The sequence below is a fragment of the Daucus carota genome, chromosome 3 (genome assembly GCF_001625215.2).
Source record: "Daucus carota subsp. sativus chromosome 3, DH1 v3.0, whole genome shotgun sequence".
In the NCBI taxonomy this organism is placed as follows: Eukaryota; Viridiplantae; Streptophyta; class Magnoliopsida; order Apiales; family Apiaceae; genus Daucus; species Daucus carota.
Genome location: NC_030383.2, coordinates 10,292,449 through 10,318,557, shown reverse-complemented (window position 1 = coordinate 10,318,557; position 26,109 = coordinate 10,292,449). Strand labels below are relative to the sequence as shown.

The 26,109-nt window shown below is 38.6% G+C and overlaps 3 protein-coding genes across 3 annotated transcripts; 1 reads left to right on the top strand and 2 right to left on the bottom strand.

The window, feature by feature from the left end:
- Window positions 1-4,411: 4,411 nt before the first annotated feature.
- LOC108212203 (uncharacterized) lies at window positions 4,412-15,856 on the top strand. The gene is made up of 3 exons (XM_064090818.1): window positions 4,412-4,914; window positions 12,604-12,847; window positions 15,555-15,856. The coding sequence occupies exons 1-3, from the start codon at window positions 4,889-4,891 to the stop codon at window positions 15,723-15,725; spliced, it is 441 nt and encodes a 146-aa protein (XP_063946888.1). The 5' UTR covers window positions 4,412-4,888; the 3' UTR covers window positions 15,726-15,856.
- Window positions 7,006-8,214, bottom strand: LOC108211050 (uncharacterized). The gene is made up of 2 exons (XM_017382538.2): window positions 7,748-8,214; window positions 7,006-7,672 (listed from the first exon to the last, which is right to left on the bottom strand). The coding sequence occupies exons 1-2, from the start codon at window positions 8,186-8,188 to the stop codon at window positions 7,157-7,159; spliced, it is 957 nt and encodes a 318-aa protein (XP_017238027.2). The 5' UTR covers window positions 8,189-8,214; the 3' UTR covers window positions 7,006-7,156.
- An 8,611-nt stretch (window positions 15,857-24,467) lies between the features above and the next one.
- On the bottom strand, window positions 24,468-25,722 carry LOC108211833 (uncharacterized). Its single transcript, XM_017383530.2, has one exon. The coding sequence runs from the start codon at window positions 25,489-25,491 to the stop codon at window positions 24,655-24,657; it is 837 nt and encodes a 278-aa protein (XP_017239019.1). The 5' UTR covers window positions 25,492-25,722; the 3' UTR covers window positions 24,468-24,654.
- Between the last annotated feature and the right edge of the window lie 387 nt (window positions 25,723-26,109).

Here is a 26,109-nt window from a genome sequence, read left to right as displayed (position 1 = left end):
TATATTGTTAATCAAAAGTCAACTAAATAATAATAAAAAATGTTTATGAGACCAACTAAAAAGAATTGAGTTATAAATTTTACTTGGTTAAAATAAAATAACACAGAGAAATAAGTCATATATATTAAAGTCTTAAAACTATAATTTTAACATGCCATCAATCAATATATAACATACCAGTTAAATAAATTGATTCAAACTACAATTAAATTAATTAATCATTTACAAATTAAACTAATAAAATATAATTAATTCTGAGCCGGATAATCCGACACGATATGATGAAAACTAATATCTTACTAAACGGGACTAGAACAAGGATAGTTTTTCCATAATCCAGAATATCGAATACCTGATCTGATCTTTAACAATTGAAAATGATATGCTACATTGCTCACCCCCAAGAAATACGAGTATAAAAATATTTAAAAAATGTGAGTTTGTACAAAACTAAAAAAGTAATTACACAACTAATTAAACTAGATATTTCATGTTTTTATGAACTTGAGGCCTAACTCATATATACTCTCTTTTTGCTATTTGAAATTCCAGAAAATTATTTTGAGATCTGGTTTAAAACAATTAAATGGAAAATCATTAAAAGTACTAATCAACAACCTTAGAAAACTAATGACAAAAATAAATTTTTTATAACGAGACAGTATTATAACATATTAACAATAAAAATCTAAGACATTGAAATACCATATAATTGAGATGAAAATTAAAAGGGTAAGCCATATCAAAGGTGTCTGAATTTTTTTGGGTACAACTATAAGGTTAGTAATTCAATAGACACTTTTATAATAAAATAGGGTATGAGTCTTTTTACATAGTTCAATTTCTACTTAAGGTGTGTGCAACAATGCTAAAAAAGAATGTGTTGATGATATGCCACATCATGTATCACTTAATTATTACGCAAACTTAAACTTAAAAAAGAAGAAATAAATATAAAACAATACGGACCACACATCTTCATTTAATCATGATTTAGGATATCGTAATTCACATATCAAGAACAAGTTTAAATCAAAATCATGTTATATTAGATGAAATAATTTAATTACAGATACTTTTAATGATGTATAATATATTTAAAATTTAAAAGTTTCAATATTAATTTCGAATATAATTTTGAACATGTAGATTGTACGGTAGTGGCCTCTATATCCTAACGACTTTGAATATTGAAAAATCAGTTCAAATGTAGTTTCTGATCCATAATTTTTTTTAAAAATATAATACTTATTATTACTATTAATGCTATTAGGTTGCAAATATTACATTTTCATATTTACATACTTTGTCAATGAATAAAACGTGATAGTTACGCTCGAAATAATATGACGACACATGAATATTATTTAAAACAGAAACACAAACTAGAGGCCCGTGCCTCGCACGGGTTTTTATGCTAGTTTTTCATATATTTGCTACATCATGTTGATACATCATTTCGATTTAAGTTTGAATAATTTCATATATTATGATCATATTTTTGGATTCCTATTTAATTACAAAATTGGAGGTGCTTAAATGACAATAGTTTGAAGGCTTATTGCATAACATCGAAGATTTTAAAATCAAACAAACATTTTGGTTACGGTAGCTTTAAGCGAAACGAATACTACAGCCTACCAGAACAGATGAATGAATTGGCTATGTTATCAGCCGAAAGAGATCTTGTAAATTTTAATTTCGAACACTTAATTAATAATTTTAATAAAAAAATGTGATAAGAATAATTTTTAAATCATGAATTACTATCATCTTTTTTGTAAAATACAAAGTGAGTAAACTAATTTTATTATCGGGAAAAAAAATAAAACTAAGAGCAACCCCAATGCAAGTTTTCCTTACCGATATTTGGTTTAGGTGGACAAGATTTAGAAGTTAGGATCAAAATTCAGTCCTCCAACGTAACTATCTATCCCCTAAAAATTTTAGGGGAGAGAAAACTCATCTCCTTATTTGAGGGAGCAAAAAGTCAACCCGTATAATGCCACATCATCAATATTACCTATAATATAACCTATATTTACTCCAACTCTACCTCTTCGGGCTCTTCCCACATATATTATCTTAAATATTGAATAAATACTAATTTTTAAATTATAAGTAACATGTATAGATAATACCATTGAAATAAAACAACTTTTTACTTACTTATATTTTAAGTGACCATTATTTTATTATATTTTAGATAACCAATATATGGATTACCAAGAGCTCAAAGCTCTTACAAGACATCTTGCAACTCAAGGTGGTCCGTGGCAAGAGTGTAAAAAAGCAGGAGGGATTCACGTGACGTAGTAGAGTAGAGTGTGGTCCTGAGTTAAAATTGAGGCCTGCTTCTTACCGGCTCCTTTTCTGACCCCAAACATGTGATAACGCATCAAAAGAATCACACCCTCCTCATCAGTTTTACAATCAATCGACCACTATGAATCTGTGATGCTCAAACTTTTGTTGCTCCTGCTCACTGCTCTTCTTCCATGCATGCGCTCATATATTGTTTTCTACCGGCCAATCTCTATTTCCTAGCTGCATATGCAGATGCAACCCTTTTCACTTATTTTACTGCATCATAAAAGTATTCATGTCAACTGTTGTTTCAACCTAATCACCGGAATCCTCAATCATAAACTTTTTTTTAAAAAAAAATAAAATTTTGCTTTATCTTCTGTATATGATGCCAAAATCTCTCATTTATAGTATCATTTAATTTTAAAAAATTATCTAAAAACGTGTCTCATTATGTAACATATTGTGCATTTCGGATAAAATTCATTGAGCGATGTAATTATATTATATGGTCTTCTATAATTTTTTGCAGAGTTAAAAAAAACGTTAATATAAAAGAAATGAATAAATCAGGATTAAAATAAAAGAAAAAGAAAAACATTCTTGGGGGCGAGTATTGTGAGTGATGTTTATACAGTAACGTAATGGGCAGCGTGCTGATGAACTGCAGAAATGGGATTGGAAAAAGCAGACACAAGACAAGTATCTGTTGGCAGCTACTTATACGGATTTTATCACTGCACGTTTGTCCTCCGAATCCCTCACGGTCAACTTCTACTTTATCTCACTCCCACTCCATTTTCCGACCAGTAAATCATTCTTCTTTAACAGAGGGGAGATTGTAATTTTGACCAGCAAATATATTCGAAATGACGGAATCAGAAAATATGATAAATATTGTTAACACTGACGGAATCAGGAAAAAACCGAGGGAAGGGTAAATTGAATTGGGCCATTGGATTGGTATTATAATTAGTATTGTGCGGTTTATTGGGCACTGGAGTTGAGTAAAAAGTGAGTAGTAGATTGTCAAAAACAAGCGACATTTCTAAATACAAAGAGACAAACACGTTGTAATTTGTTGCTGCCCAGGAGCCAAATAGTCCGAAAGATATACATAAATAAGGCGCAACGAACATAGAGAAAGCAGAACAAGTATAGATTATTTCTTGAGATTGCTAAAATGCTAGCACCAATCCAGAAATCAGAAGACTGACTTGTACGAATACTGACCAGTGTATTACTCTACTATTCTTCCCTCAAGAATCTCTCTTTTAACACCAGCCCACCTCGCTCCATACTCAAATAATACTACTCAATACTCATCAATCATCCCAAAGCACCTCCCTCTTTTTCTATCTGACCATCTCTCTCTCTCTCTCTCTCTCTCTCTCTCTCTCTCTCGTATATAATACTATTTCTCTCCCTCTCTCCCGTCTCTCTCTCCCTAGTACATATAATACTATTTCATAAACACATGTACCCGCACAGATGAAAATCAGTAGGAGTTGAGTTCCACTAGCTAGTTTTGATATAAGCGTTTCTTTCTTTTTATTTTTTGAAAGATCCCCCCGTCTTGAATCCATCGTCTGTCCCCTTAGAGCTGTTCACGAACCGAGCCGAGCCGAGTTTTGACCGAACCGAGCCGAGCTTTAATTTTTTTTCTGACGAGCCGAGCCGAGCCGAGCTTTTTAATCGAACAAAAATTGTGTTCAAGCTCGGCTCGTTAACTAACGAGCCGAACACGAGCTTGTTCGCGAACAAATACGAGCCGAGCCGAGTCGAGTCGAGTCGAGCCGAGCCAGAAAAAAATAAGGACAAACCGCTAGTTGACTCTTAAAATAGCTAACCTAATAATTTCAATTTTTTTTGAAACTTTGTTTATATCACTAAAATGTATATATGTTAACATCCATACAGTTGGATCGGTAAAAAATATTTTTTAAAATATTGAAACACTAAATTAGGATTAAACACTAGTTAGCGGTACTAGTCAAACTTCTACTTGCCTGTTAAAAACCAAATAAAATTATTATTTCCTAAAATTTTGTTTACATCACTAAAATATATATATATATATATATATATATATATATATATATTATGTTGAATTCTCAGTCCAATAACATATATAAATTATAAAAAAAACCCCGAAAATATTACATTTTTTCGAGCTTTAACGAGCCGAACTCGAGCCGAACGAGCTCGAGCCGAGCTCGAGCCGAGCTCGAGCCGAACATACTAAAAGCTCGGCTCGAGCTCGTTTACTTAACGAACAATTTTTTGTGTTCGAGCTCGAGCTCGTTAACTTAACGAGCCGAGCCGAACGAGCTCTTAACGAGCCGAGCTCGAGCTTGTTCGCGAACAGCTCGGTTCGTTAAACAGCCCTATGTCCCCTCTTGTCCTTTCCTCTCCTGCATAATTATCTCTCTGCAATCCTGGCATGCCCATGACTTGCATGAAATAATTAATGGGTCTTCCTCTGTTTTCACTCCTCTCCTAGCTAGCTTCTTCTCTTCAACTAGCAACTGCTGATGCACAGACACTAAAGAGCCCAATCATACACATTTACTAGAGGTGAATGGGAGGAGATAGACACATAGTAGTTGATAGGGTATAACCCGGATCCAAGCACTGCATGACCCGGAGATGATCCCGGACCCATGAGATGACCCCGGACCCCGGAGATGATCCGGACCCAGGAGATGATCCCGGACCCCGGAGATGATCCCGGACCCCGGAGATGATCCCAGACCCCGGAGATGATCCGGACCTAATAGATGATCCCAGACCCCGGAGATGATCCCGGACCCCGGAGATGATCCCAGACCCCGGAGATGATCCGGACCTAATAGATGATCCCGGACTCAGACACAACCAATCCATCCCTCTCCCGGACCAGCACACGACGAATGGAAGCCCCAGGTGATAGGGACAGGACATGAACGGTCAACTACTGTCAAGAAACGACAAGCTGACAAAGGACACGTGTAGGGATTCGAGACATACAGGTGTATGGCCAAGATTCAGGTTTCCTACCCTTAAACCCTAATCCTTGGCCTATAAATAGACCAAGGATAAGAGGTTTAAGGGCTTCTTCTTCTCTCTTCACTATCTTCTGCCTCCACACTCGTATTTCACACACATACATTCAGCAAACATAAACACACAAGCAACCACATACAGCAACCACCATACACACACCCTCTACATTGATAGATAGCTCATTTTCCGTCCGACTACTTTCGAGCCCGCTCTTACTCTCACGCCGGAGGCGCCTCGGGGTCCAAACCCCCCTCCGGCGTTGTTTTGCAGGCACCCATCCAGCAGCTACACCGCAAGACGACGGAGCAAGGCGGAGAAAGGGCCGGAACGGGATCTGGCGTTATCATTTGGCGCTAGAAGGAGGGGTGGTGTATACTCCGTCCTGTGGTCTCGGTGCCACTGGACTCATCTCCATCAACAAGCTCCCGACAAGGGAGTCCCATTTCATCTCTGTAAGCTTCAACAAACTCCAACCTTTAAAACACCATCTCAACCATGGCTATTTTGTTGTGTGCACGTTAGCAAACCCCACACACAAGAAGTACAAAATTTGTCTATAGTAAATTAAGCACTTTGTCTGGTAGCATCTTATTTTTCTTGGCACATAGCCATTTCAAGCATTCCCCCAAGTAGTAAGTTGACTGTCTGTCTATACTATTTGTGTCATTCTGTTACTACCCATATTGCACACATACACTTTCACCAAAAAAGCAATCATAAATTTTCAAACCGAGAATTCTCCAAGCAACCAACCCGGATATAAGCAACCAATCCGGATTCAATCATGTATTCATTACTTGAATTATTTTTTCAAGGAGAGAATTCTCCAAGCAACCAACCCGGATATAAGCAACCAATCCGGATTCAATCATGTATTCATTACTTGAATTATTTTTTTTCAAGACAAGCAACCAATCCGGATCCAGCCATTTATTTATTACTAGAAATATATTTTCAAGGCAAGCAACCAATCCGGATATAAACAACCAATCCGGATTCAATCATATATTCATTACTTGAATTATTTTTTCAAGGAGAGGATTCTCCAAGCAACCAACCCGGATATAAGCAACCAATCCGGATTCAATCATGTATTTATTACTTGAATTATTTTTTCAAGGAGAGAATTCTCCAAGCAACCAATCCGGATATAAGCAACCAATCCGGACTCAACCATTTATGTGCTACTTGAAATATTTTTTAAAGGCAAGAATTCTTCAAGAAACCAATCCGGACTCAACCATTTATGTACTACTTGAAATATTTTCTCAAGCCAAGCAACCGATCCAGAGTATAATACTATATTGTACTTACAATTACCATTCTACAAGTGACCAATACCGGACCCAGCTATCCACCTAAGGCAAAGATTTATTCAACAGCCAAATCGAGTTACTTCCCAATTATTACTTGGAAAAATATTCCAAGGCAAGAGGAGCAGGAGAAAAGAGGTCTTGCATGATCCGGACTCGCTTCACACATCTAAGGCGCAAAAACTCTTTCAAAAGAGATTGGATAACCCGGACCCTGCATTATCACTGCCAACCTGCCAAGCTATCCAGATCGTATGACAAAAAAGAAAAAAAAAGCCCGAACCGGAAACGCAATAGCTATAATCAAACAAAAACAGCAATCAAGAAAGCAAACAACAACTAATGAAGCAAAAGGTCATCAGGATTACGCCCAAGTAACAAGTTCAGGCCAAGACAGACAAGTTCAAGACTACAAAGAAAACAAGTTCAGGTTTACAAAAGAGAGAATGCGCTTAACCCAGACAAAGCAAAAGATAGAACTATCTGGCGGTCTAATCCTGAACGACAAAATGATCCAGACCGACATCTCGGTCCAACTCCTTGGGAAGAAAGCTAGGAGTAGGCCCATCATATGCTTCCGGCTCCCCAAGACCCTTTTCGAGGTCGCCCTTAGCCTGAACATACAAGCCACAAAAGCTATCAAAGCTTGCCTCCGGGTCAGACTTGATATGCCTCTCAGCAACAGTCCAACAACGTAAGATCTCGGCCGCCCCAGCATCGGCCAAGGCACAGTCATACTCCTTAGACTCCTTGAACTCAGAAATCACCACGGCAGGCTCCTTCCTCTCAGCGAGCTGCCGCTTCAGACTCTCGATCTCGGTCTCAAACTCGGAAACCCGAGTCTCAGCTGCCTTCAACTTCTCGCCCAAATCGTCAACTGAGGACTTGGCCAATTTCAGATCCGTGTCCAAAGTTGTGATCCGGACATCCTTGTCGTCCGAAGCCGCCTTCTCCTCCCTCAGTTGGTTTGAGCTCAAGGCAACCATCCCAGCGATTGCAATGCCCATCTGAAAAATTCAAATCGCACATTTCAGCAACAAAACAAAAGAGAATAGTTAAACAACTAAAGTTGATACACTCACCTGACCCCAAACCGCAGCAGCTTTCCTGTACATTCCCACCGTTCCGGATTCCCCCATCTCAGTCCAGTCCGAATCCGAAGGCATCTCAGACATGATCTTCACCACCTCTTTCATAGAATGATCCCCAACCCGGAGACCATCCTCCTCATCATCCAAGTCCAACTCCTCCATGATTGATTTCCCACAACCAGAAGTGGAACCCTTGGACACATGCTTCTTTTCCGGCTTCTTTCTCTTCTTGTCAACTTTCTTGGCCGGCTCCGGGCCGCCCATCTCCACATCAATGATTGCAACTGTCCCCGGATTCACCCTCGGTATACTAGACTCAGACCCCATCTCACGGGCAGAAGACCTAGACCCCGCAACCAATCCAGACTTCTTCTTTGTCATGTGGGAGGAACCCAAGTTTTTCAAAGCTACAGCCAATGTACTGGAAGACATCTTCCAAAGCCTCCTGCGAAAATAAGGCAAGCCTGAAACAAAAAACAAGAAAAATCAGAAATCATGGACAGAGCAGTCCCACACCTGTATAAGAAGACCAGAAAAGAAACAACTACAACTACAACTACAAATGCAATAGAAAAGTATAAAGAAGCAACCACATAAGAAGATTAGACACAAAGCAACTACAAACTCGGACTTACACCCCCACTTATGTAATTTGAGATGCTGCATGAAAGTATCCCGGGTGAACTGTTGCCCAAAGAAATTGCAGAAATCAAAGACCTGTTGCAAAGCATCGCCTCTTAAAATGGGTGGAAAGAAGTCCGTCTCTACCCCCTCAGTCGCAATATAAGGCATAAACCCCAGATCAAGACCCTTCAAAAGAATTATCTCGTGATTCCAATGCTTCAACGAAGAAAGCATAATCATCGGTCTCGCAAGACCCGGACCGTACCCACACTCCTTAGCCCGGAATCTCACCTCATACAAAGGTTCCTGGGTGGACTTAACTAGGAGAAAGACCTGGTGAAACAACTTAAAGGTAGGCTGAATCTTCACCTTGTTACAGGTGGCTAAGAACCAAGTCATCCACTTGATTCCATTCGGGGTTATCTGCATTGGTGAACACTTATACACATATTTGCATAAGTGTTTGAAGAAGAGATGCCACCGGGGGTTCCACCCGGACCTAAGATGTTCTAACCAAACAGGAACGAACCCATCAGCTGGTCTATGATAAATTCTTTCCCCTGGTTCAGGCCACCTCCACTCTATCTCCGGACCTAGCTGGAAAGCAGACCTCACCACGGTGTCCATCTCCTCCTTAGGCAAGGAAGTGAGACTCTCCTTCAGAGGATAGGAGTCTCGGGCCATAGCAAACTCTGCAAATCTACAATCAACCTTCTCCTTATCATAAGGACCAGGATCCCCATCCGGATGCCTATCACGATACAAGCTACTCAAATCCCGAAAGTATCGGGTGTCGGGTACATCCGGAGCCTTCTTCACAAAGTGATAATTACTATCTGTCCAACAACCGTCCGGAGTGAACAACACCTGTCTATTTGAAACCTCCTTCACAGAAAACCTCTTTGACAAAACAGCAGCCCGGGGCATGGTTGGAGGACTCGGATCACCCCCTCTTAGCCGACTCCTTGGTCCGGACCATACACCTACATATAACAACCCGGATTAATTTTATACACAGAGAACTCTCCGCAAAAAACTAGCTTATTCCTACTTGGTTTCTACGTTGCTTTTATTATGATCCGGACCTCCAATCTAGACCTATCTGTGAAACCTCCTTCCCAACAAAAAAAAAAAACAGCCATACATACGACCAAAAACAACAGCCGCAAATTTGGAGCCCAACCAAAATAATCATCCTCACCCGGACTCACCACCCAGACCTGGTCTAGACTCAAACACCCACAAAAACGAAGCAAAACAAAAGGCCCAGTCCGAATTCACTGCCCAGGTCCAGCTCAAAGTCACGACACAAACACAAGTCAATATACAAACAAACCACATAACATCAAGAGCACGGATGTATTCACGCAAAACCCCAAAGTCACACCAGAAAAACAAAAGCCAAATTTTAAACTCGAGCCACGGGGACCCGCAAGCATATACACACGAAAAGCCAAATACATGACTCCCTTATACACACCCCGATCCGGAACCAATGCCCTAGTCCGGACTCCCAACGCTCAACCCAGATTAATACAAGCAAACCATAGAAAATCGGGAAACCACAAACAGCATACAAATTCTTTTTACAAGCCACTATTCAAAACAAAACTTCAAAACTCCCATCAAAAACCCAGAACCAACATATTCAGGAACCCGAAACACCCACAAGCTAAACAACCAGATACACAAATACATATACACAACCAGTCCGGACTCGCCATCCCGGTCCGACCCAGACCTACAATACAAAACTCGGAAATTCAAACCGACAGACCCTCAGCTTCATCAAACTGATCCCGGATTCACCTCCCCGGTCCGGACTCCCGACACCAACTCGGACCCATACAGACAACCGAGTCACAAATGACAAACAACAAAAAATACCAACACAAAATCAGAAAACAAGTTACCCAGATACAAAAATAAGGCAACCACCCAAAAACCTAGAGCAGAGCTCTCTGTCCCCAAAACCCGAACCTCGAGCTGAGTCCGGACTCACTACCCCGGTCCAAGCTCAAACTTACAACACCCAACCCGGATCAGTACGAATAAACCACAAAAAACCCAGAACGACGAAAACAGAAGCCACCCCAAGCAAAATTCCAATCCTAGACAGAAGCACTTATACACATAAACTAACGACTCAGGCAACGACACAGGCGAGTCGGTGGTGACTCGGTGCAAACAACCCGGTAAAAGGGCGACACACAGACAGCGACGAAAACCCAAGCATCCCGCATCACATCAAAAAATCGGTTAGTGAAACAAACGGAACCCAACTGAGCTCGAACTCACAACAAACGATGACAACTCGTCTCAAACCTGGCACGACTCGGTGAGTCAACTCAGCGCCGACTCGGAAATCGGTTTGCAGAAAAACGAAAACTTAAGTAAAGCTACTACAAGAAACACAAACTCTGCTAGACTCAGTTAAGACCCAACTACACAGGCTGACTCGGGAAAATCGGTGGAAAAAGAACACCGCATGACCGCAAGCCAAACATTGCACAAGAAGGTACATATATACATACTACAAACCCAGACACAACGGTAAAGAAAAGAGGGAAGAGCAGAGCTTACTCGAGCAGAGAAACCGGTTGAGCAGCGGCGTTGATTTTGTGGGAAACTCCGGCTACGATCAAGAGCAAAAGACGCTCGGGGCACTAGTAAAAAGATTTTGAAGTTTTGGTACAAGTAAATAATAAAAAGTAAAACAGAGGTTTTACTGTGAAATGATACGTGGCCTGATTTGAGTGGACTAAAGCAAAAGCAACAGCTGTGAAATAAACCAATTCCCAAGGCATCAAACGGTCGTGGCTTCCAAAAAAGAAAAATAAGAGTCAAAAGGAAAGCCTTGCTTGTCAACGTCCCAAGTAATAATAAACCCGGACTCAATTTTCGGTCCCGGACCCCTTCATGCAATTAGAAAGAAAAGGATGCTCCAAGCCAACAATCAATCCGGACCTCCTTTTTGACTCCGGACTCAGAGCCAAGGACCTGTTGGGAGTCCGGACTCACTCCCTCATACCGGACTCGCAACGATCAGAATTTCGGAGAAAATATGAAAATATATGCGTACATCTCATATTTCAAAAACAAAAACCATCAACCCGGACCCTACTTGTGGTCCCGGACTCCAGCACTTGTTTTGTAAGAAATATAGCCCGAGTCAGACTTGTCCAAAGCAAGAAGCGAAAAACAACATAAACTCCGGCTCCCAAACCAGACTACAACTATTCTTCGAACCCGGACTACGCCAACAACAAAAACCCACCCCTACTCCGGGTCCATCAAGCCTCGTGATCAAGAACAAAAAACACACCCCGGACAGGGGGGCAAAAGAAAAACTTCACCCTCTCCGCAAACATCCCGGACCGAACAAAACTCTACTCCCTCACACAGAAAATCTGTATAAGGGAGTGGGGGGCAAATGATAGGGTATAACCCGGATCCAAGCACTGCATGACCCGGAGATGATCCCGGACCCATGAGATGACCCCGGACCCCGGAGATGATCCGGACCCAGGAGATGATCCCGGACCCCGGAGATGATCCCGGACCCCGGAGATGATCCCAGACCCCGGAGATGATCCGGACCTAATAGATGATCCCAGACCCCGGAGATGATCCCGGACCCCGGAGATGATCCCAGACCCCGGAGATGATCCGGACCTAATAGATGATCCCGGACTCAGACACAACCAATCCATCCCTCTCCCGGACCAGCACACGACGAATGGAAGCCCCAGGTGATAGGGACAGGACATGAACGGTCAACTACTGTCAAGAAACGACAAGCTGACAAAGGACACGTGTAGGGATTCGAGACATACAGGTGTATGGCCAAGATTCAGGTTTCCTACCCTTAAACCCTAATCCTTGGCCTATAAATAGACCAAGGATAAGAGGTTTAAGGGCTTCTTCTTCTCTCTTCACTATCTTCTGCCTCCACACTCGTATTTCACACACATACATTCAGCAAACATAAACACACAAGCAACCACATACAGCAACCACCATACACACACCCTCTACATTGATAGATAGCTCATTTTCCGTCCGACTACTTTCGAGCCCGCTCTTACTCTCACGCCGGAGGCGCCTCGGGGTCCAAACCCCCCTCCGGCGTTGTTTTGCAGGCACCCATCCAGCAGCTACACCGCAAGACGACGGAGCAAGGCGGAGAAAGGGCCGGAACGGGATCTGGCGTTATCAGTAGTAGCGCCAAGTGTAGCTCCATTCAGTTCAGTTGCAGTGGTGGAAAGACAGGAGCATTTGAGCAATTTTGATAGCACTGTGAATGCTCTCTCCTTTGGCTTTGTGGCTACTGCTGTTCTCATTCTCATGTTTCTTGTTATGGCCATTTTTGAGAGGTTTCTACGTCCCAGATCTTCTTCCTCCTCCACTCGCAACCCCCGTGATCTCGAGGCTCAGATCATCAAACTTGATTACCCTTCTCCTAAAGTATGTCTTCTATCTGCTCTGCTTGTGTTCATTTTACTGTTATGTTCCATTTGAGGTTTGGCGTATCCGTAAACGTGTCAATTTTATTTTGTTAGGAAATTTATTTGAATTCGATGAAAATGACAAAATAATAAATTTGCTAAATAAAGTTTCGAAAATGATTAATTTCGGGTCATGTTCGGGTTGATCGACTTACGAAGAAGATGTTTTGTGTGGAAGTATCCAAATTTTTATCTATGGCTATAAGTTTATGTAACGCATTGTCAGTTGTGACCCCTACATTAAGGTGTTAAACTCTTGTATTTAATACCCCTTTACTCTTTTTCTATCTTTCACTCTTTTCTTGTTGCTATCCCTCAAAATTAATTCCCCAACATGTATTTTCAATTTTTCATTCATCACCGTTTCTGTGTTGCAAAGAGTGCAATGAGTGAACCAACTAACTTTACCATGGCCTTCCTTTTTGTGTTTTTTTCCTTTTGCAATTATTGTAACTAATCTATGCAACTTTAGTGCTAAGCTTCTTTCTTTTTAGAGGGGTCCTAAAAATCGAGTCTTGAAGAAGAATGTTTCTGCCTGTTTATTTGGGACTATCCTAATAAATTTTTCTTTGTCGTAACGAAATAAATTCATCAACATGAGTACATGTATTTGTGTGCTTGTTTTTTGTTCTTGAAGATCATGGTGGTGATCACCTGAAAATATGTGGAAGTTTGTCTCTTTCCCTTCCAAAGCTGAAGCTAAGAAACATGTTCTTCTTTATATCTTGTTATTCATGTGATCCTGTCTAAAGTATAAAGACTACAAGTAGACAATGTAGTTGCTATCAAGGACCCATTTATTCTATTTTATTAAAACCACCCATTTAAATAGGTCCTCTATTGGATTGTCATGTTGGCATGTCCCTAATTTCTTGCTAATTTAGTTAGTGTCAACTACTCAATTATCCTGTTTTATGTGAGGAATCATCTTTATTTTTGAAATCCGGATTCTGTATTGTTGATCCCTGAGAAATTGTTCGTAGTCGTTGTCATAGATGAAGAAAGATTAGCTGGCTTCCTGGTCACTCAAAGTCTTTTTTTTTTTTTTTTTGAGTGATATATGACTTAATGGAGAATGAGTAAAAGGGATTTAAAGTTTTTGCAGTAGTTGGATTATGTTGATAGAGTATTATCTTAAAATTCAGTTTGATTCTTTTATATGTGATATCTGCTGAATTGTTATTTAGCCAACACAATGGTAATAGTTAATGTTCTCCACCAGAGGGTGGCCACAGGCTATGTACTTGGATTCTGGTCAATTACTATATTTTACAAAATCAAGTTGGGCACCCGAGTCGGTTTGGCCCATGTTTTGAATCCATTATAACGGGGACATTCTATATAACGGGTTCAACCCTTTAGACAAACTCATATCTAACTTTTTGCTAAATGTTTTGCTTATTAATATTGATCCTCCCCTTCTCCTTATAGTCCAGCTCCACCGCTGCTAACTCTCACATTATAATTTATGACCCAACCATGCATGTTGCCTAAAGGTTGTCCAAAATTATTATGTTAAAAAGGAGTATCTTCATTCAGATTTATCAATTATATTTGCAAAGTTAATGATTTGACGTGCTTTCACTCAGCTAAATTGACTTGATATTGTATATAAAGCATCCCCACTACTTCATACGATAGTTTTTAATGCCTTAACACAGGGTTAGTATAATATTGAGTCTGATTATCCTAGTTTCTTCAGGCTAACAAGCACCCCTCCCCTTGTTCCTTTGATGTCTCATAAAAGACATGCTAGGATAATTCTGAAAAGCTAAAAAGAATATGGATGTTGTGAACTGAACGACAGACACACAGCTTCAATTCAATCCTAGTTTATGCATAAAAATTTTCCTTTCTGCTCCTAGCTCTTACTACAAATCTTTGCACTTAAAAACATTAAGAACTTCTGGCAAAAAAAAAAACAATAAGAACTAACGGATGGTGGCTATTAGGCTTGTAGTAGTAGGGAAGATTCTGGTTCAACCAATGGTGAAGTCATGACTGTCAAATTTTTAACACGAAGATTCTTACGGTGGTAACATTTGTTAAGAATACCATAACACGAAGATTCAACTGTTAAAATTTTAAATTTTTATCAACCTGATTTTGATTAGTGGGATGCACTGACGATTTTCTGCTATTATATTAAGTTGCCGTAATAAATTGATAAATAATGTGAAACTCTATTCAATTCAGTCCCCTTTTGCTTAAACTATCAACCGTGAAGCTATAGAAGTGTGTTATTGTGTGCCTGCTTACTAATTTCATATATAAACATTTGACAGTATGAAGAATTGGAAACTTAGGTCACTATTAATTTTAATGTGTGACATGATGCAACCTTTTGATTTGAAGAAATGGAACTGGAAATATATTGACCAGTTCTTATTTTTTTAGAATTTATTGTGTAGCAAAACTTGGCATGACGAACAAAACTCATTTGAGTTACATTTAATCATTAAAAAAACGCAGAGTAACATTTATGATATGAAAATGATAACCTCAGTTACTAGTTGTGTGGCACTTCATCTGTTCTTATCTTATTCAGGGATGTTCTGTATATTATTCAATGATAACTTCAGAGGCTGATGTTCATTTGTGCTGAATATGCTATGTAGGTTTGGTAGTTGCATACACTAATTTGATACTATTTTATGCATTTGCAGATGAGTATTTATGCCAAAGGCGTGTCAGTGTTGATGCCGGGCGAAGAAATCCCAACTTTCATTGCACATCCTGCTCCTGCACCGTGCCATCCTCCTCCTGAGCTCGTCTCTCGGCCTCTCCATGAATGTAGTGTAATTTCCATTCCATCTACAGGTTTAGCTGCTAGCTAGGAGCTTTAGTTCACAGAAACATTACAAGAAAATGATCAGAAAGCTTGATGCCATATGTATGCGCTTACCTCCATGTTAATAGGTAGCAAGAACACACTGATTAAAGTTGTTTTGCAATAGTTTGGTAATAATTGTGCCATAAGCTATATTAGCGCAAATTCCGCAATGAAGATCAGGGGCCTGTATGGCTGTAATCAAACACTTAACTACACTAATCCTACAAGCCTACAGACATATTTTCAGGCTGATATCAATTGAGGGTTAAAATTATAACGAGAATCAGCAGTACAAGTAGCAAGAACATTAGCCTGGTTAATATTGGGATAACTTATCAATATTAAATAGAAAATATCAAAGGAAAGTAATATTAATCTATTAAAGACATACTAATTGATCACAGATTATGTTTTACCAAATGTCTGTCCCAGATTACTCGAGCCCGCCGAGTGTGTTTGAATAACATTGACGTACTCGTTAAAATTATTCAATATTATAAAATGTTAGCCTGTAAGTTTGGTATGGAAATTGGAATGTGCATCCGTTAGTAGTATATTTATGTCGCAACTTATTGCAAGACAAGAAGTTACCGTTAAAAGTATAAACAGTGTCGACTTGTAAGCATATGACACATACTTATCTGTGTTTTGAAAAAGGATCCCAAATTTACAATTGCACAATCATCTGTATACCATGACGGAGTTCATATCGTACATTTGGGAAAGGGTCAATGTGTGAGATAAAAAGATTAAACGCCAAAATATGAATAAAAATATACTAGTTGATGACCCGTGCTAAGCACGGGTTTAAATAAAATTTTAAAAATTGTTATTTATTAGAAGAATAATGTCTTTTTTAGTTAAATTATTATATTTTTATTATACCTATTTAAATTATCATTATCAAATGATATTTAAATTATAGTTATTTAATATAAGACTTTCTATATATTAAAATTTGATCCTACTTTAAATTAATTTCATAACAATATGGGTCCATGTTCAATGTAGTTCACAATATAAGAGTATTGACGTCCAAAATTATTTAAAAATAATCTACTCGTTTCAATTTTAATTTTTTTTAGTCTACAATATTTGTAAACATCTGACAATTTGCAAGTTATGTTCTACAATATAATCGTTGCAATCAAAAAATAAAACAATTATATTATAAATCACTAAAAACTATCTATGTTCTAAAATATAACTTATAAGTATAATAATGATCTTAATGATTGGTTATGTTGAAAGATGTTAATGATTAATTGATAATTATATATTTAAAACTACTTAAAGATGGTAAATTATATATAAATTTTGAATAATTAAAGATATTATTTATGATTAAACTTAAAATTATGACTGATACTTACTGCGTCTTAAATGCGGACTTCATGGAACTTAACTCTAACAATATGTTTTATTTTAGGAAAATTACTATGTTGTTTGATTATTTTTCAATTGTGAAAATAATATTCAAGATCAACACGTATAAGTTCGTTTATAGCGTCTTAATTCTTAAAAAAATTCAAAATTTTAGGTCGCAATTATTTTATTCATTTAATATTCGAACATTATATATAATTCTAGTTGGAGTTTTTGTAGATCTAACCGTTGTTGTAGTTGTTTGATAAACTGATATTGTAGTTTGACAAAATTAATTAACTTTCCAAAAATAATTTGGTATCAAATATTTTGACGTATGTCTAGAGTTTTGGTTATTTTATTATATGTTGCAATATGCATAATAACTTCATTGGAGTTTCTATTTGTCAAGTCAGTGTTACCACCGTCTTATTCGTTTTTATCGCAATCTTCTGAAAAACACTGAATGATAATAATAATTATTATTAAAAAAATATGACCAAGTTTTTTCGTACTTTGATATCAATATTGAATCTCGTTTATTTTAATTCTAAAATATGATAAAAAAATTTATAGATTTGTTTCGTAAATTAAATTGTATGAGTTTGTCAGTGTTACCACCGCCTTATTCGTCTTTATCGTAATTTTCTGAAAAACACTGAATGATAATAATAATTATTATTAAACAATATATGACCAAGTTTTTTTGGTACTTTGGTATCAATATTGAATCTTGTTTATTTTAATTCTGAAATATGATAGAAGTTTTATAAATTTATTTCATAAATTAAATTGTATGAGTTTTAAAAATTAAAACGAATAATTTCGTTGACATTATTATTCTATTGATAGGATATTATATTAATGTCAATATAAACTCCTTATTTATTTGAACTCTGAAGCATGATAAAAGATTTATAGAGTTGTTCCATATATTAAATTATTTGAGTTTTAAAAAATTAAAAAAATAGTTTTGTTGGTAATATATTTTTATTAGTCAGATAATTGTTATAATACAAAATCCTGTCAAATATAGAAGTTTTTGATAATAGTGATAATCGTTAAATAAAAAATAATATGATGATAGCCAAATTTTGATATGAATTTTATAACTGTTTCATAAGTTAAATTGTTGGCGATTTAACTGTGCGGATAGGATAAATGTTATATTACAAAATCCTGAACACCATATAAGTCTTTTTATAATTGTATAATAATCTTAACCAATATTGAAATTTTTAATAATAAAATCCGAATCAATATAGAATTTTTTTCATAATTGTATGATAATAATTATAAAATCCTAAAAATGTATAATAATAAGTATAAAATCCTAATAATATGAAAATCTTTTTATAATTCTATAATGATTATTGTTATTAAATAAAAAATTTATATAACATTGTCCTAATCAATATTGAAGTTTTTAATAATAAAATTCTAATCAATACAGAAGTCTTTCACTGTCCTAATGAATATTGAGGTCTTTAATAATAAAATTTTATTCAATATAGAAGTCTTTTGATAATAATATAATAATGACTATAAAATCCTAACCAATATGAAAGTAAACAAATTTTGGTACTTTGGTACCGATGTTCCACCGAAACCTGCTTTCGCTTATTAATAAAGGGTATTGATTTGGTTAGTATGTTTAAATTAAAGGTTTCTGTTTAGGAAATTATAGCAAGTAATTTGTAATTAGAAGTCATGTTTCTAGATGATACCAAAGCAAGAGAATTCATTTCTAAGTCTTCATTTATTTGTCAAAAATAATTTAATATTTTTGGAAAATATATATTCAAAATTATTTTCTTGAAACTTATTTACCTATCACAAAAAATTCTTCGGTTTGCAGATAAGCATGATATTGCATCGGTTTGAGTGTTTGACCATATTTTTGAAAATAAATTAAATAATATAGGTATTTCAGAAAAGCTTCCTTAATTTTATTACTCCATTGTCTTTTTTTTGACAAAATATTTATTACTCCCATATTAAATCTCACATTTTCTGATGTTATTTTTCAATAGGGCATCTCCGATGGGACTTTTTTCCTTAGATTCAATTAGTCCACATGTAAGTGACATTTTCCCTTTCTCTACTTATCGAGTGTTTTCGGAATTTTTTGCATTAGTTGAGAATGTTTCAATTAAAAATTTATCAAATATTCTGGGTCTGAGTTGATTATTTTTAAATTTATTACATTCTACTAAGAAATTCGAGTTTCTACTGTTGATTAGTGATTTTTTGATTTATTCGATTCAACTAGAAAATTATGCTCGTGTTATAGCTCTATTTAGTCTCACATCTATTATTTTTTGCTTCATGCGCCATCCTCATCAAGAAATATTTTTAAAAAAATTGATAGACGTTAAAAATCGAATATGTACTGATGGACCGAGAATAAGCCAATACCAAGAGACCGTAGGTCTCATCCAAGCGCCGTCCCAAACAGGCCTCAAGACATTAGGACCGTAAGATACCTAAGACCGTAGGGTCTGAGGCCGTCTCTCCTTGGAACCCAACCTACCCTGCGATTCCTACCATGCCTGCTTAGCCTCCAACAGAGACTCACGTGTCTCACATCCGTAGGAACACCTGTCCCTACCCCTTTTGACTCACCTGTATGCCTGTATCACAAAACTGATTAATCACCTACTCTGCTACACTAGAGGTGTTGAAGTGGCAGTAAAAGAAGGAAAAAAGGAATGACTCAGCAAAAAGAAGATATAGAAAGAATCATCCAAACACATAACAGATACACACAGATACATATACACAAGAACTGCTCTCCCATTCTAGAGAGAGAAAGAAGACAGAAACTAAATCTATCAATTGACGCCGCCGCCGGGGATCGAAAAGAAAGAGAAATCCGTGATTTTCATCGCCATACCACAACGACCAGGAAGAAAACCCTAAACGAAGAAAGGTGAGCGAAGAATCGAGCACCTGTATAGCATCACTCCTGTATAGCACCTTCACCACCTTCACCATCTCAGTCTTCTCACCACCCGTATAGCATCACTCCCTCACCATCTCACTCCCCGAATTTCGATCGCTTCGACCAATATGAAGCTCAACAACGACATCTATAAGAGCAGGTGGATAATTTGGCTGCCCAGATAACCACCTTCATCGGTCAAACCGTTCTTCCTCTAGGTCTCGAGTCTCAGCAAACTCCCACCACTGCCCATTTGGCAACCGCAGTCCCCGACATGGACGAAGAGCAAGGTCCAGGTCCTCCGACCACTGAAGAGTGCTTTCAAATTCAGCAATCCAATAGATTCAGCTTCCCCGCCGCTAACAATTGCTCTGAATACGAAGCCCTTCTAGCCGGCCTCCGCCTAGCTCACGATCTCAAGGTTGATTGCAGATAGGTATACAGCGACTTTCAGTTAGTATACAAATAACACATCTGTATGTAAATTTATTCTACCACCTCATATATCTCACCTTTTCCTTAAGCGTTATCTAACACAGAATAAAACAAGGCCATCATACGTAGCCCTACAATAGCTACGGCCCAACTACGAAGAGCCCCCTTACAACTCAGGGCTTATTCGCCAAATGGCCAACATAAGTAGCCCTACAATAGCTACGTTCCAACTGCGAAGAGCCCCCTTACAACTCAGGGCTTATTCGCCAAATGGCCAACATAAGTAGCCCTACAATAGCTACGGCCCAACTGCGAAGAGCCCCCTTACACACAGGGCTTATTCGCCAAATGGCCAACATAAGTAGCCCTACAATAGCTACGGCCCTACAATAGCTACGACTCTACATCTAAGAGCCACCTTATACGTGAGGCCAACATAAGTAGCCCTACAATAGCTACGGCCCAACAGCGAGGAGCCCCCTTACACATAAGGCTCATTCGCCAAAAAAGCCTACGTATGTAGCCCTACAATAGCTACGGTCCTAAAATAGCTACAACTCTACATCTAAGAGCCACCTTATGCGTGAGGCCAACATAAGTAGCCCTACAATAGCTACGGTCCAACGGCGAGGAGCCCCCTTACACATAAGGCTCATTCGCCAAAAGGCCTACGTATGCAGCCCTACAACAGCTACGGTCCTACAATAGCTACAACTCTACACGCTCGCTATGGATACTCTACCACAAGGCCATTATACGTAGCCCTACAATCGCTACGGCCCAACAGCAGAGAGTCTACATACATCGCACATTCGCTCGCTATGGCTACTCTGCCACAAGGCCATCATACGTAGCCCTACAATCGCTACGACCCAACAGCAGACAGCCTACATACATATGAAAAACATAAAATCCATACCAAACAGCCTGAATCACGATGATAGGCTGCCTAAATAACAACAAAGGGCCATTGTGCGTTTACGATCCAAAGACATAATATCATACCCATCACATGGAAGGAACACACAAAAACTTCGAACAGACCCTGTCCCCGACACTTGACATATCTCCAACCTTGGCCGCTTCCATCAATGAAGGCGCCTTCATGCCCCCGAAGTATATATTAGGTGATTAGCAACTTTCTATATACCTAACACCTCTACTTGTAAAATATCCATCACTTAATCTATGTTTTCTGTCGCATTGAGTGACTCGCCCATATATGCCACTCCACTTTCTCTATAGCCATAAGGTCCACTACGACCCACACAATCCTACGAGTTTGACCAAATGGCCAACATGCGTAGCCCATTTTTGCTACGGTCCTAAGGTTCACTACAACCCACACAAACCCTTGGGTTTCACCAAACAGCCACGCCAAATGGCCAACATAAGTAGCCCTGTGATAGCTACATCCTTACGGCGAAAAGCCACCTTATGCATACATGGCCCATTTATTCGCTATGGCTCCTCTGCCACATGGCCATCATACGTAGCCCTACAATCGCTATAGTCTCACAGCAAAAAGCCAGCATACATAGCCACACCCTTTCTATGACTCCATTGCCAAAAGGCCAACAGGTAGTCGTACAACGCTACAACCCCACTTCTCTGCCAAAAAACCGACATATACAACCCTACAGTATCTACGGCCCCGTAACAAACCATGTACCTCTCACTACATGTTGCCCTAGCTTCCAAAGTAACCTAAAAGATTACCTCTCCTTCGTTCGCGGCACACCTACTCACATGAAAACATCAAAGCGCCCGTAAACAAGTCATAGAACTACATTCACAATTTTTACAAAATCATAAAGTTCATTAGAATAAGAACACATGCTTATCAACCTACCTTCCATCGAATTCATAAAAACATAAAAAAGAAACATACAGGAGGCAACCTCGCACACCCTTCGCAATTCACGAAGTTTTTAAAAAAACCTACAACTTACGCACAAAATTCCAATAGTTCTACAACGTTCGACTCCATATTTACCTAAATATACATGATCCATCAGCTTCCGACCCTAGGAGTCCTGTATTAGGAGTCCTAGAAAGCTCTCAAATCCCCATACATCTGGACAAGCAACATTATCGATGCTACTAGCATGAACCAGGGAGGCGCGAGACAAACGCAGCCCCACGACCAACTTCGTTACCCAGCACAAAGGCTACCATTGTTCACCAATACCAATATGCTTGTACATAATACAAGAAATGTTACACTTCTTCATTGTCTAGGAAAAAAAAAGGACTGTTTAGATAAAATTTATTACACATCTACAATCCTTTGAAAAGTTATTCTCGTGCTATACTTTCTGGCTAACGTTCTTCAACAACAAACGTCAAATCAAAAACATAAACATCAAATCTCGCCATAATGACACTTAAAATTGAAGCTTTTTTGCTCTCCCAAGCCAAGGCTAACCATATGAATACCAATACCCACAAATTACGAAAACCAATAAAAAAATAGTTAAACTTCATACAACCCCAATATCATCGATTACAACATCCAGGTTCACATCTTACTTAAACAAAACAGTCCAGCCGACATGAAATTTCACAAAAAATTATAATAAAAGGAAAGATTACCCCTTAAAACGTTCTTAAACACTAATTAGACGAGAATATCTGTTAAAACAAAAGTGAACGGACCAAACAAAATGCAAGAAAACCACCACAGAAAAACGCCTGTACACTTTTCACTAGACCTAATGTAAGCCTCCAAAAGAAGGCTCCTTTACCACAAGGGGACATATGATGGACCGAAAATCAGCCAATCCCAAAAGACCGTAGGTCTCATCCAAGCGCCGTCCCAAACAGGCCCCAAGACATCAGGACCGTAAGACACTTAAGACCGTAGGGTCTCAGGCCGTCTCTCCTTGGAACCCAGCCTACCCTGCGATCCCTACCATGCCTGCTTAGCCTACAACAGAGACACACGTGTCTCACATCCGTAGGAACACCTGTCCCTACTCCTTTTGACTCACATGTATGCCTGTAACACAAAACTGATTAATCACCTACTCTACTACACTAGAGCTGTTGAAGTGGCAGTAAAAGAAGGAAAAGAATGACTCAGCAAAAAGAAGATATAAAAAAAATCATCCAAACACATAACAGATACACACAGATACATATACACAAGAACTGCTCTCCCATTCTTGAGAGAGAAAGAAGACAGAAACTAAATCTATCATGTACCAATAATTATTATGTATGTATACCATCAAAAATATGTCCCCCTCCTGCTCAGAAGGTCGTTAAATCGCGTTTTCAAATGAATGTGACGAAGGCATGAAGCAGAACAAAAGCAACTAAATATACGAGACTTCAAGAATTGGACGCACGTAATACCTTCTGCCAGTTTCTATAAAAATCTAAATACATAACCATCTCATCTTCAAAATCAAATGAGCATTTATATTATGCTACGAAAATTATTTCAAAAATTCATTACTACTGTAGCATATTCATGTTATTTTAGCGTATCAATAACTTTTTTGCTATTTTTGTCATTCGCCCCACAAGTCTATCTTTTCTCCAGAAACCCAATCTCTCACTTTAGCAACCGTTGCACACAAAGGCAAGCAGGCTTGCACGAAAGTACATTTTGCTGGGCTCCTATCCCAATAAAGTTTTGGCAATCTCAAACCAAGCTTTCCTAACCCCAATACCCCCCGTTATTCTCACTTTCTTACATCTTTTTGCTTCACAAAGGAGCAACAACCAAATCATACTCCAACGAATCCAACTTCTTCCAAATCAACTACTCCTACATTTCGTTTTTTAGCACTACATTTTTGAGTTATTTTTATTGTCTCCATGTGTAGATTAGATCCCACTCCTACATTTTGATTTTTAGCACTACATTTTTTAGTTATTTTTACCCACTTTTCAACTAAACAATATATCTCGTCTCAGACAATTTGAAAATAAAATTCTGTGAAAGTAGATAGACTAGTTGAGTATGTAGTTACAAAAGATATGACACCATACTTAGAGAAGACAACAGAATTGTCCAAATTCAATTTTGATCCATGGAGTCTATGAACAACAGTCTTAGATACTTACAAAATACTCGTTATCTGTAAAATTTGGTGACGGATAAGTTAGAAGAGTAGGCATTACAAAAGACAACATTTTTCTTCGAGACTGACTATTAGAAACGACACCGTTTGACTCCTTACAAGAAAATAAAACACTCGAGTGAGACAAGAGGATTCTCAAGCGACTCACTCCCATTCTCCCCCAAAACGGCGTCGTCCTGCTTCTCCACCTTCCTTTGACTTTCGTCAACTTTCCTGACCGGTGACTTGCCACCGGCTTGACCAGTCACCCCACCGCCCGTTACACCTCTCTGTCCCACAGTCCTCCCACCTGGTCCACCCTTCTCTCCACGTGGCGCCGGTGACCTCGACCTCCTCAGAGAAAGCTCACCGGAATCTCTCTTTACAGCACCGCTAGTAAGCCCCACATTCCTGCGATGCGGCGTCGTATTGGCCCTCCCTTGAGCAACTGGCCTAGAAGACCTCACGACCTGACTGTGACCACCTCTTTTAGATCTAGTGGGGCCCCTCTCTCTCTTCACCTCGCCGGAGTAAGTGCATTTTCTCGGCGTCTTCGCCGGAGAACGTGGGCCCACTCGCTGAGTAACCTCACCATCGTCCTTCTCGTTAACAGTAGTAGTCGAAAAGCTGCCGGAGAAGCTACAAAACTCAGACGCCTCCGAGATTTCAGACACTAAGCTGATTTCTTGCTCAGTGGGCTTAGTTACACCAATGGGCTCGATTTTCTTGGGCTTAACATCAGGCCTTGGGTTAGGGTTAGTGATTTGAGGTGGCGGTGGTGGGGGTTTGGAGATGGGTGTTTCAGAGAGGACTTCTTTGACTGTTTCTTCTTCTTCAGGCTGAGGTTGAGGGTGGGTAATGAGGGCTGGTTTGGGTTGTGGTGGTGGTGGTGGAGGAGTGGTGGTGGGCTTGGTGGGATGGGTTGAGATGGGGGTGCTTTCACAGCAGCCCATTTGAAGGATTAGGGTCTGGTGTTGAGCTTTAAGATTGTGTTTGTGTGTGTCAAGCTTAGGGATTGTGAGTTTGGAACAATGTGGTTGCCAAGTGTTAAAAGTGAAGAGAGGGAAGAAGGGGGTGACGATGGAGTTTTGGAATGGGTGCAGTCGGGGGATATTTGTAACCTAGTCACTTGGATGTAGCTCAAGTGCTCAACTTCACTTCTTTTGTGCCAAGTCTCCGTTTGCGGTCCCTTTTTCTTTAATAGACTAATTTTATTACATGTACTTTGTCTGAGTCTAAAATAAAGTAATTTTAAAATAAAAATGAAATATAAATTATAAATAAGTTAAGGCATACAAGTTAATAAAGTGTTACAGGATTGTAATATAATTTGTATTCTAAATTGAAGATGGTCAGAGAAATGTCTACAATCTTCATTTCTTTAATCACTTTTCAAATTATTTAATCTCCATATCTAATTACTTGTTTTCAATAAGATGCTCATTCCATTTTTTCATCATGTTTTTCCATACTTTTCATCATAAAAAATTAACTTACTTATATATAATCATTTCTATCTCGTACTTTTCTTTATTCATATTTCTTTTTATATTTTTTCATTTTATTAGGTC